At 41.7% G+C, this 13405-nt stretch overlaps 1 protein-coding gene across 1 annotated transcript in view; it reads right to left on the bottom strand.

The window, feature by feature from the left end:
* The window catches only part of Psma8 (proteasome 20S subunit alpha 8), a 44810-nt gene extending 31636 nt beyond the window's left edge, over window positions 1-13174 (bottom strand). Inside the window, exons 1-2 of the mRNA XM_051163970.1 lie at window positions 13073-13174; window positions 1774-1900 (exon numbers count right to left, since the gene is read on the bottom strand). Coding sequence (XP_051019927.1) covers window positions 1774-1900; window positions 13073-13174 — 229 coding nt within the window. The remainder of the gene's footprint in view (window positions 1-1773; window positions 1901-13072) is intronic.
* Between the last annotated feature and the right edge of the window lie 231 nt (window positions 13175-13405).

Here is a 13405-nt window from a genome sequence, read left to right as displayed (position 1 = left end):
AGATAGCTTTTTTGTTTGTTTTCACACAATTAAATTCTGGCTAAATAATTGATACAGTCAGCCACTGAGGGACTTCAGCCTTTTTCCTAGTTGATCAATACTTTGATTTTATAGTCCTCAATGCTGAGAATGCAACTTCACATAAATAATAGAACAAAATGACAGATATATATATATATATAAATTTGAGACAGGGTTTCTCTGTGTAGCTTGGCTGCCCTGGACTCACTTTGTAGACCAGGCTGGCCTCGAACTCACAGTGATCCACCTGCTTCTGCCTCCCGATTGCTGGGATTAAAGGCATGCATTACCACGCCTGGCTCAACAGACATATATTTAAATTTCAGAAATAACTGGAAATTCTGTAGTATCTTAGTATTCTATTGCTAGAAAGAGACACCATGACCATGGCAACTCTTGTAAAAGAGTATTTACACTGGGGGCTTGCTTACAGGTTCAGAGGTCTGGTCACTTGTCATCATGAAGTCTAGCAGCATGTAGGCAGACAGGTGCTGGAGCAGTAGCTGAGAGTTTAGATCACAGGCAGCAGGAAGAGAGAGGCCCCCGAGGCCACCCCCAGTGACACATTTCTTCCAACAAAGCCATACCTCCTAAACCTCAGGTAGTACCACTCGCTGATGACCAAGCATTCAACTATATGAGCCAATTGGGGCTATTCTTACCTAAACTACCAAATGTACTAAACCAAATACATTGAATGGTTTTTTGTTTTTAAGGAACTCAAGTCAACATTTCAAACAATGTTTAATATAATTTTTATTTTATATCTTATATATATATATTTGTATATATAATTAAAAAATATATTTTAATATAATTCAAAGGTACACTGATTTGATATATTTTGAGGAATGATAGTAAACAATATTGTCTTTGTTTCCCATAAAGAAGCCACAATACAACCACAGAGGAAGATGCTTTGCATATAGGTGAAAAGCACTGCAACTCTTAATATACATGCATATACATGTATGTGTGTGCGCGCGCTTGTGTGTGTGTGAGCTCAGATGCTTCAAGGATAAATGGTGGCATGCACAGTGCAAAATACACATGTTCACATGTGGTGTGTTCACAGCCAAGTCTGCAGAATTGCTCCATGCATCAAAGCTGAGCACTTCCAACGGCAGCTAATTATATGTTAAATTTTGAATTTTGGGTTGTGCATTCTGAAACCTTTTAGTATTGTCACTTTTTCCCAACCTCACTTTTAGTTGGGTTACAACCCACAGTTTAAGAAGTTGAGACTTAGCATGGCTGTAGTGCAGCACACACAGGTCTATCCTTCCCTTCACGCCTCTCAAACTGGGGTGGGAGAGATGGCTCACTAATTAAGAGAGCAGCCTCCTCCTGCACAGCTCCAAGGTCAGTTACCTGCATCCACGGCCAGGCAGCTCACAGCTCCAGCTGCAGGGTACCTGACACCCTCTTCTGGCCTCTGCAGGCACCTGCACTGGCCACACACGTACACATACACTATACACATAAATAAATAGAATCTTTTAAATTCTATCAATGATAAGTTCTATAAACTTTAACATTGATGCTTTATCACCAAAGATCATTGTTTTTTAAAAAATCATTTCATAGAGCTGTGGCCTTTTAAATATATAGGTGACAATTTGTATTTAAGAAGAAATAGGGCATGACTACATATGATGTGTAAATGAAATAAAACTATGACAATGGGACAATTGTGTCACCCCACTCTACCACAGTAAAATACCATATATACCACTGGGAATCTGTCCATACCTGCAAAAGCCATGCAGACATGGTCATCAAGGGCACAAATCTTCCTTACAGTTCTTTCATCTTGAAGCTTGGCCACTGACTTTTTTTCTACTCCAAGCACAACTATATTAGTTCCTCGAATTCCAACCTGCAAAGACATTTTTAAAAAGTAAATTTATAGTTAAAACTGGCTAATTATTCTAACACATGACATAAAGGATTTCTCTTAAACAATTAATAAAACAAAAAACGTGTCATCTAGGAAATGGGATGTGCAGGTACTGGCTGACTGGATGCTTAGTCCCCAGCTTCAAGGCCAGTAGGACAAATAGGTAGAAATTACAAAGAAAATGTAATCAGTGGTCCATGAAAATGATACTTAACTATATAACAACTTTAGGGAGAATGAAAGAAGATGCTGGTAATCCAAGTATATTCCTTTTTGTGGAAGAAGCAATGTGGGTAAAGTAGGCTAGAAGGCTGGGGCCGGGGGATGACTCTTTGGGTGAGAACGTCGCTATGTGAGAATGAAGACACCACCACATAAAATGCCCAGCGTTGTCTATGAGTGGCTAACACCCCTGGTGGACTGCTGCCGTGCTGGCCAGCCTAGGTGAAATGGCGAGTGTCTAATTCAGATGACAACACTTGGAATTCAGATTTCTCCCAGGACCACTTGGTTGCTGGGGTTTGGACTCAGGGTGTCAGGCTTGACAGCAAGCACCTATTGCCCTCTATTTCTAGTCTCTTTAGGGCTTTTATTGCAAAAAGATAGATTTTTGTCAAAAGCCTTTTCTGTATCTGTCAAAAAATAATCATGTGATTTTTGTGCTTGAGTCCATTTTTTTTCCTTTTTTGCTCACTTTGTATTTATTCTTTGAGGACTGTATTTTGAACATATTCTCCATACCTCATCCCATTCTGTGAATTGAGTGAGGAAGGCTCCTCAAAGGCCTGGGTATTTGAACACCAACTCTCCAGTGGGTAGCGCTCTCTGGAGAGGGTTAGAAGGGGCACCCTTGCTGGGGAAGCACGTCACTGGAGGTCAGCTTTGAGAGTTTGTAGCCTGGCTCCACGTCTAGTCCATCTTCCCTGATTCATGCTTATGGTTTGAAGATCTGTACTCTCGGCATCCTGATCCCATGCCTGCCGTTTGCTGGTTTTCCCCCTACTTTGATGGACTCTTACTTTTCTGGAACTGTAAGCTAAAATAAACACTTTCTTCCACAACTTGCCTTGGACATAGTATTTTATAAGTCAACAGAAAAGTAAATAATATACTCTGTTTCTTCACTAAAAAAAACAAAACAAAACTGAGGCAAAGTCTCATGGTGTCCATGCTGGATCGTAGCTGAGGATGATCTTAGCTTTAATCTTCTTGTTTGTGTCTTTCTGCTGGGGTATTCAGACCACTAATATTGACTTATTATTGAAATGTGCTAATTCCAGAGTCATATTTTCTCAATGTTTTGTGTGTTTTCTTATTCTTTATTTGCTTTTGTTGTATTCTTGTATGGTTTAGTCTTTCCTTTAGCCTCATAGATATATTTCATTTTTAAGTAAAAAGGATTCCGTCAAGAGCCCCATTTGGAGCTAGTATAACAGTCATAAATTCCTTTAGCCTTTTTTTTTTCTTCCTTCTTTATTCACGACCAATAGCTGTACTGCATATTGTAGTCTGGGTTGGTAACTTATCTTTCAGAACTTGAAATATATCATTCTAAGAACTCATGGTCTTTAAAGTTTCTGTTGAAAATTTTGGTATTATGATAGGTTTGCTTTTGTACGTGACTTGGTATTTCCCTCTTGCAGTCTCCAAATACCCTTTTTTCTTTTGTATATTGATTTGATTATAATATGAAGTGGGGGGTTTGTCTCATCTTTTTAGTGTCCCATGTGTTGTGGTTTGAATGAAAATGGCACATAGGCACATAGGGAGTGGCATTATTTGAAAGGATTAGGCCATGCTGTTGGATTGGTGTGGCTTTGTCGGAGGAAGTGTGTTCCTGAGGGTGGGTTCTGAGGTTTCAGAAGCTCAAGCCAAGCCCAGCGGCTGCGCATGTGTGTTCTCTCTCTCTCTCTCTCTCTCTCTCTCTCTCTCTCTCTCTCTCTCTCTCTCTCTCTCTTCCTGCTGATCAAGATATAGAGCTCTCAGCTCCCTCTCCAGCACCATGTCTGCTTGCACGCTGCCATGCTTCCCACCATGACAATGATGGACTAAACCTCTGAACCTCTAAGGCAGCCCCAGTTAAGAGTTGCTGTGCTCACAGTGTCTCTTCACAGAAACCCTACGACAGACGCTGCTACCAGGGACAGGGGTATTGCTATGATAGGTCTGAGCATGCTTTTGCCTGGAGAAATATGGAACATTTTGGGACTTTGGAATAGAAAAGTGATTGGACATGTTGTTTGTTTGTTTTGTTTTGTTTGTTTTGAGACAGAGTTTCTCTGTGTAATAGCCCTGGTTGTCCTCTGGGTTCCAATGCCATCTATTAGCTTCTAAGAGCACTGAACACAGACATACATAAGCAAAGTACCCATACACTTAAAAATAAATTATTTAAAAATATGGTGGGTGCTACGAACTAAACCCAGATTCTCTGCAAGAGCAGTCAAGTTGTACTCTGATCACACCACACAAGTGCCACAGTACACATGCACATGTGAGTGCACATACACCAAGTAAACAAATAAATAACTGTACTCACATGTACAAACACACACTTAGATACACAAAATAAACACATAATTAAAAATAAAATATTTTAAAATGTAAAAAAAATCTTAAGCCCCAATACAAATTATCTAAACAATATTAAAAATGAATGTATTAACATTAAAGTACTTTTCAAGTGGTCAAAAATATGTTTAGAAGCCGGGTGGTGGTGGCCCACGCCTTTAATCCCAGCACTAGGGAGGCAGAGAGGCAAGCAGATCTCTGTGAATTCAAGGCCAGGCTGGTCTACAAAGAGAGTCCAGGTCAGCCAGGGCTCTCAGAGAAACCTTGTCTCAACAAAACAAAACAAAATGAACAAACAAACAAAATATATGTTTAGAGCATGGTACACATGCCTTTAATCCCAGTACTCAGAGCAAGTCCAGGACAGGCAAGGCTACACAAAGAAATCCCTGTCTCAAAAAAACCAAAAAAAAAAAAAAAAAAAGTTAGGAAAAAATTTGTAACTTTTTTTTGGCTAAAAAACAAAAAATTAAAATAAATAAAACTGGATGTGGTGACACATTCCTAGAACCTCAGCACTTGAGAGGTAGAAGACACAAGGTCAGATGTTCAAGGTCATGCTTGGCTACATAATGAACTAGAAGTCGGTCTGGGTTATATGATACTGTCTCAAAAAACTAAAAAGTACCAAAAAAAAAAAAAAAAAAAAAAAAGACAAATATTTAAGTTAGCTAAAAATTTTTAAAAAAGCAAGAACGATAAAATTGATAGCAATATCAAGAGTTTAAAAAAGAAGAGAATTCTAAGAAAAAAGTAAAAGAAATTTATAGAAATGTAAAAAAAAGCAAGTAAAAAATTTAACTATCATAAACTGGGCATGGTGGTGTACACCTTTAATCCTAGCACTCTGGAAGCAAAGTCAGGCAGATCTCGGCTGAGGCCAGCCTGGTCTACAGAGTGAGTTACAAAGACAGTCAGGGCTGCACAGAGAAATTCTGTCTTGAAAAACAAAAAGCAAAAGAAAACAAATATAACTATAAACTAATACATTTTATAAATAAGAATATTGTGGGTGTGGTGACACATGCTTGTAATCCCAGCACTCAGGGACAGAAACCCTGTCTTGAAAAACAAACAAACAAACAAACAAACAAGATAAAGATTTTAATTGCTTATGTTGACACAAGGAAAGACAAAAACACTCATCCTCACAATAAACATGGGATAGTATAATTTATGCTATAAAACATATAAAAAGATGAAGAAGATACAAGCATCAGCGTGGGAGAAAGTGTTTGCAAACCACATCTGGAAATGGACTAGTACCTAGGACATATAAAGAATGTTCAAATTTAACAGTTAAAAAAATGATACATTTCACCAACGATGACACACCAATGGCAAATAAAGCGAATGCTTTGATATTAATGCTGAATGTAATTGGTTAGTTAAGACCGCTGTGGCTCTCCTCTTCCCTGGGGGATGATGGCCACCAGCCCTCTGAGGCAGGAGCAGCAGAAGACAAGCTGCAGGGCCCGGAAGGCCGGAAGCTCCGTGGAGATCAAACACTCTGGGAGCCACTTCAACTTTACTCAGGGAGAACAAAGGCTGTACAGTCCTTGGGGAGTGGGTGGGGGGGGGGGCGGGTTCCAGGACAGGTGTTCATAATTGGTTGGGACCAGGCAGCTTGTTTTGCATTTGGCAGCACAATCCTATCATATGCACAGGAACATGGTACTTCATTATGCTATAGGGGCAGAGAGGGGAAGCCAGCGGGGAGCTGTGTCAAGGGCCATATTTCTAATGTGGTTAGGGGTGTCATTGTCTAAAGACATTCTCCAGACAGAGAGCCGGAGGCCCTGCCTAACACTGAGCTCAGAGTGGCTACACAGACCGAGAGGACCGCACCCTCAAACACCAGGGTTCTTCCAACAGATCACAGTGAAATATTGCTACACACTTACCAGCAAAAACAGTAAAGCCACCAAATGCTGGCTAGAATACAGAGAAATTGAATTGCCTATATATACATTGCTAGTCCGAATGTAAAATGACATAGCTATTCTGTGAAACCATCTGGAATCTTCCTAGACTCACCCATGTGATTACCTTATAAGCCAGAAATCACATACTTGGGGATTTATATCAGAAAAACAAAAATCGACACTCACACAAAGATGAGTAAGAATACCCAGAATGCCCTCCCTCACAGCACCTGCAGAGCCGACATGGGACAAGTGCTCATCAGCAGGAGAGCTGTGCAGTGGGCTCTCAAGCAGGGACACTAGTAGTAAAACAGCAACACATGGAAAGCAAGGATGGCTCTCAAGCTGCACACTGCACGACACCATTTATGTAACCCTTTCCTGCTTTGGAGCGTCTTCCTGTGTAGCTTCCTGTTCCTCCTGTGCCGGCCCCTCGAGCAGTAACACGACACTATGTCCCTGCCGAAGCATTAGAGAGTGAGCACAGCTGGGTCACTATCTAGTAAGTAAGAAAGACAAGACTAGACTGTGCATTAGGGGCGGGGGCAGGGACTAAGACAGTGGTTACATGAGGCATCTTTGTGAAACTGGAAGTGTTCAGTTCCATAACTGTGCAAGTGTGAATATACAGGAGCAATAAAATTTCATATAAACTTATATACATAGTGGCACCAATCTACGATCCCAGCACTAGGAAGGCAGAGGCAAGATAATCGTAATTTCAAGGTCATCTTCAGCTACATAGAAAGTTCAAGGGCAGTTTGGGATACCTGAGCCTGTGCCTGGAGATGGGGGTGGGTGGGGCGGAGCAGGACAATGATGATGATGACGATGAAGAGCTCTACTGCTAGAGGACACAGCTTAGTGACTGGGAGCAGGTATACTCTCTCAGTTTGACCCACAGTTAACACACTACACACGCATGCGCAGACATACATACACACACGCCCCACCATCACCACCACCACCAAACCCAGCCACTCCATTGTACAGAGGGGGAAGTTGATGTAAAGATGAAAAGGGTGTGGGATGTGCTTCACTGGTAGAGCATGCCCTGGACTGAAGGAAAAAAGAAAAAAATGATAAAATGTTTGTAACTGTTGAAAATGGGCAATGAGCATACAGAATATTGTATGACTACTTTTATATTTTGTACATTGAAAATATTACAAGAGAAAAATTTGAAAATACACTTACATAAACCTCAAATTTATCTATAGGTTTTTCCGTGCCAATATATTAAAGTTCTCTTAAGTAAAATCTTAAAAGATGACTCCACTTAATCCCAAATTTTTGCTTTTCATACTTCTAAAAGCCCAGTGTTATCTCCAGAACCCTAGTTACTATTCCTGCTCCCTGCCCACTGGAGTCTCAGCAAGGAGGTTCCACAGAATTCAAGGCTCAGCTCCAGGTATTCTCTCTGGCTACCACCTGCAGAACCAACATCAGGAAGCTGAGGCAGAAGGATGCTACAAGTTTGAGACCAGACTAGGCCACAGACTCCTTTCAAACAGAAGTATTTGTTTAACCCAACTTTCAACAGAAGTTTTAAGAATAGGAAAGAATATACTTCAAAATTGCTATGATCTCCAGCCAAGAGCAATCTTGTCAGCTTTAAATATGTATACTGGTTGGGGGCTGGAGAGATGGCTCAGAGGTTAAGAGCACTATATGTTCTTCCAAAGGTCCTGAGTTCAATTCCCAGCAACCACATGGTGGCTCACAACCATCTATAATGTGATCTGATGCCCTCTTCTGGCCTGCAGGGGTACAAGCAGGCAGAGCACTGTATATGTAATAAATAAATAAATCTTTAAAAAAAAATAAATATGTATACTGGTTGTATACTAGATTTTGTTTCTTGACACAAGGCCTGGCTCTATAGCCTAGGCTGGCCTCGAACTCACAATCCTCCCACTCACTGTCACCATCCTTTGCACTGTTATTTGAACAGCTCCTCTGAGTTCTCCTGCAACACAGGTCTCTGTGTGGGGCCAAGCACAGCATGGCAAATGGGCTCCACTAGACGAGCCGCAGAAAGCAAGAGAGGGCAAGCAAAGATGAGCAAGAGGACTCATCTCTACGTTAGTTAATGTCCAGCGTGGCATTCCATCCCTTTTATTTTACTCATTAGAAGTAAGCCATTACATCCTTCATCCAAGACGCCATCACGCACAGCATGAGCACTAGAAGGTGAGAAACAGAGGCAATTTCAGAATGACCTCAATCTCACCAAGTCGGCTATAGTCTCACTCAAAAATCCATGTTCACACTCTTCAAGAAAACTGCAGCTGAGCTCAGAAATGGAGGCACCACCTTACATTTCCCTGGCCATCACCAAAGAGACAATCATGAACCGTTTCTCTGGCATCTGCTTTTATTTCCATTTTTGTTCCAACCCTAGCAAACACTAGCGACGGCCTTTTTTCCCTCGCAACAGCTTTTATTGATACTATTATCGCAGACATGCAACTGGTCTTTAAGATGCTAGTTATGATTTCATGCAATCCCTATGCTCACATGTAGCCAGAGAACTCTGGAAAGGATGCAGGAAGGAAGAGAGGGAGGGAGAGAGGAAGGAACAGAGGAAGGGATGTGTCTCCTTACCCTTCTCTTTACTTCCTAATTTGTATAGATAGGAGCAGTTTCTCACTAAGCGAACTAGGACAGCAGAAACCCAGGACAACAGGATCCAAGAACTGTAACATTTGCCCTGCGCATAACATCTGCCCTTTGTTCTGAAGCAGACAGGCATCATCTCCATGGAAACAAACCTTCACCAGCATCTTGAGCCTCATATCCCATCACCTGCCCAAGGGAAGAAAAGTTCCCACTGTCACTAGGTGGATTTGCAGGCCTGAGTCCCACAGCCAAGAGCAGAGTGGATACGTATGGTCTGTTTTGAGAAGAAAAAAGCAATAACCTATAAAGGTGACAACAGGCACACCAAAAGCCTTTCAGGGTCCTTCAAGAGCAAGCATATTCTCACTGTAATAGTGGAGTGTGTCTGTAATTCCAGCACTCGGGAGGCAGAGGCAGGCCAATTGCTGTGAGTTCGAGGCCAGCCTGGTTTACAAAGTGAGTCCAGGACAGCCAGGGCTACACAGAGAGACCCTGTCTCAAAAAAATCAACCCCCCAAAACAACTAACAAATAAAATATTCTTCCTTCTTTTGCTTTTCACCTCTCTCATCACTTGGCGACCTTCCATCTTTCTGGTGATTTCTTAAATACGCTTCCTAAGGAGGGTTTCTCTTACAATTGCAATTTCTGTAGCCGCTCACTGCGAATAACCTCTGTAATTAGACTCACTGGGGCCTTGTGAAGACTTTCTCCCTACACACGCAGGCTGGCCTGGAGCCCACGCCTGTCCAGCTTTTGCTTCCTGCGTGCTGGATTTACAGCCCTGTGCCACCCTTCCCACCTCGGACTGTTTTCTTAATCTTCTAAATTTATTTCTAGACAGTACGTTCTTGTAAACGGCGATTGAGTCTACCACTTTCACTCTGAAACCCTACAGTCCGGGTTACCATGTGTAAAAAGTCTTAAAAATGACATGCTGGAAGGACCAAGGACAAACCTGAATAAAAAAAAATCATAAATAATAATGGACATAATTTATTTGAATTATATCTTAACACTTATTATTCTTTCAACACATGTCAATCTTATGAATCAAGAGCTATTTTGATGTTTATTTTACTAATAAAAAAAAAAAAACCTACAGCTAGAGGCTGAAGACAGGCTAAGCAGACCAGAGCACTTACTGCTTTCATAGAGGACTCAGATTTGGTTCCCAGCACCCACATAAGGTAGCTTACAGCTGCCTATAACTATAATCCAGAGGACCTTGCGCCCTCTCCTGGCCTCTGAGGGTATCGCATGGTGCACATCGTCTTATCAAGGCACACACTCAAACACAGATATAAAACAAACAATCTTTAAAACTTAAAAAGAGGACAAAGAAAGAAAGAAACTGTAGGGTGAAGAGATGGCTCAGTTAAAAACACTGGTTGATGCTCTTGCCCAGGAACCATATAGTAGCTTACAAGTATCCAAAGCTCTCGGTCGATTAGGCTAGGCTGGCCGGCCAGTGAGCTCCAGAAACCCTGTTGCTTCCACTCTAATTACAAACATGTGCGAGGCAAAGTGGCGCACGCCTGTAATCCCAGCCCTCTGGGAGGCAGAGGCAGGCAGAGCTCTGTGAGTTCGAGGCCAGCCTGATCTACAAAGCGAGTCTAGGACAGCCAAGGCTACCCAGAGAAACCCTGTCTTGAAAAACCAACAACAACAACAAAAAACCCCATGTGGCACCACTCTGCCTTTTATCTGAACACAGGTTCTGAAGACTGACCTCCAGTCCCTGTGCTTGCGCAGCAACCATTTTACCACTGAGCCATTTCTCAGCCTCAGATGGAAATTCTTAAAGGACTAGGAGTGCTGCTCAGGAGGAGAGACATGCATAGGACGGGCATGGCCCTGGGGTGATTTCCACCAGAAAACACAAACCAACAGTGAAGAAAAATCAAACGCAGGCGGCTGTGATGCACGCCTTTAATCCCAGCACTAGGAGGCAGAGGCAGGGGAATCTCTTGATCTATGGAGGGAGTTTCAGGGCAGCCAGGGTTATACAGAGAAACCTTGTCTTGAAAAAAAGAGAAAGAAAAAAGCAAAAAGAAAATGTTTTTCCTTATTCCCTGTAGAGAGGCAGAAGCATTTATTAGTGAGATCAAGAATCTACCCCTTAACTGAAAAAGTAGATGGTGACTAAGAAAGACTGCGTGTCAGACTGCAGAGCTGAGATTTGATAAGCTAAAATAGTCCCAGCCCCAGGAAGAGTCTGGGGTCAGGGAAAGGATAAGACGAGGAGTGGGAATAAATCTTAACTTTTTACGATAATGCTGTGATTCACCCGTTCTCCTAAGACTATGGCACTTTTCCAAAATGCCGTTCAAACATATTTTGCCTTTATAGAAAAGGAAACGGAACCAACAAGAAGCCAGCCTTCTGACTCCATTTTGTGCTGTCAGATAATTACCAAGCAGGAGCAGCACCTGTGCTCTCCAATTATGGCCCATATGGTTTTTATATTACTAAGAGATATAATGTCTGCACAGTGGTCAAAACTGGTCAGCCAGGCTTGCTTGTAACTTATCATAGCTAGAGTTCATAGACATAATATTTAACAGCCTATTTTAATAAACAAATGCAGCATAACTTTATTCTGTGTAAAAGGTCATAGCACCCTCAAGGAAACACAATGAATAACTTCATAAAAAGATGCAAATTATAATTTCTGAATCCTGAGGTAAGAGTCTCATCCTTCCAATGTATCTTTAACAATGCCCACTATAGGTATTTTTATATCCTTACCCTTTTACAGCTCATTACAAAGGAACTATCAATCAGTTCTATAGCATTCTTAAAACAGTTTAAATGAGCCGATGTGGCTTCTTATTACACCCCCATCTTCTCACATTACTCCCTTTATTTTAGGCTCTAAAACTTGGGCATTATTTTCTAACCATATGCTACACACTATGCTGGGGACTATATAACTTTTTGTTTTTATCAAAATGGTACCCTTTTGGTTTAAACAACACCACACTTTGCTTAGACTTACAATTCTAACAAAGCTTAACTAGTGGGCTCAGTTAAGTGAAAAAATACTTTTAAATGATCTCCTCTGTAATTATTTTTGCCATTCTACATTTGATAGATTTATTAGATTTATAGTAACAGCGAATTGACTTCTTTCTATATCAAGTTGGCATAGAAATGCAAGTAGACACTTGTAGACTGAGATGTTCTGTGTATTTTCATAGCTAGTCTCAATTTCCAAAACACATAAACATACTCATGAAATTTGAGAGGTTTTTTTTTTTTTTTTTTTTTTTAATCATATCCCGTATTCATAGACTAGGGCGCAGAAGCCTGGGGCGTTAGATCTTTCAGTGTGGCACTTTTGTCCTTTAAATATTTCATAAATTACTATGATTATTGAATGCAGTTAAAATTTAGCCACAGTATAATAGCTACCCTGAGTATTTAAAAGTTTTAAGGAAATGTGAATTCGTAAGTCTAAAATAGGGTAGAATCTCATGAAATTTCCAGTATTACTTGAACACACACACACACACACACACACTGCAGTACAAAAGTGAGAATTCTTGGGGATGGGGACCTGTGAAACGTTGCCAACTTCTGAGGATGAAATTTGAGACAATTACTTTTAATGAAGCCATTTGGATTAGCATTTCTAACTGTGGGGTGGGGGCTGGCCGGGCTTCAATTTTTATCATTATTCAACAATAGCTTCGAGAATGAAAGAACTATTAAACTATTAACCTTACCATGGGTCAGTGGATTCCCGAGGGCCACGAGCGCTGTGATACAATGACCTTAGGTGTTTCATCAGTTACCTCAAACACGCACCATAATTTTACAATGGCTGTAACAGTTGTTAAACAACGGCAGGTGCTGAAGAGAAAAGGCTGAACTCTTCACCAGCCATACTTTGTAACCACCACCCACCGCCAACCTGAAGCCCAGTCTCTACTAAAGGAAGTAGTTCTCACAGCAGGGCCCGCGCTTTGGGGGCCAGGACTGGAGCAGCTGCAGCCTGGGGAGCAGCTGCAGCCTGGGGAGCAGCTTACCGCGGTGGAGCCTTTCTTCACTGCTTCCTGGGCATACTCCACTTGGAAAAGGTGTCCGTCCGGGGAGAAGACAGTGATTGCCCTGTCGTAGCGAGAAGCCATCACGAAGGCCTTTGAGGTTCTACCACTCCTCAGAAGCTGCCTCGGGTGAAGCTGAAGCCCACAGAGCTCCGCGAGCGAACGGCCGGAAGTGGTCACTCATGAACTCCAACCGCCTCCGGAAGTCCTGGAGGGTCTGAGGGCCTTTGGCTGTCTCCTGCTTGCCTGGCCTGAGGGATAGGAAAAATGGACCTACCTATGTGCTCGTCAACGAGGCCATCCTGGAGTACAGAG

This window comes from Acomys russatus, chromosome 20 (assembly GCF_903995435.1).
Source record: "Acomys russatus chromosome 20, mAcoRus1.1, whole genome shotgun sequence".
Taxonomy (NCBI): domain Eukaryota; kingdom Metazoa; phylum Chordata; class Mammalia; order Rodentia; family Muridae; genus Acomys; species Acomys russatus.
This window is presented reverse-complemented; position numbering and strand designations above follow the sequence as displayed.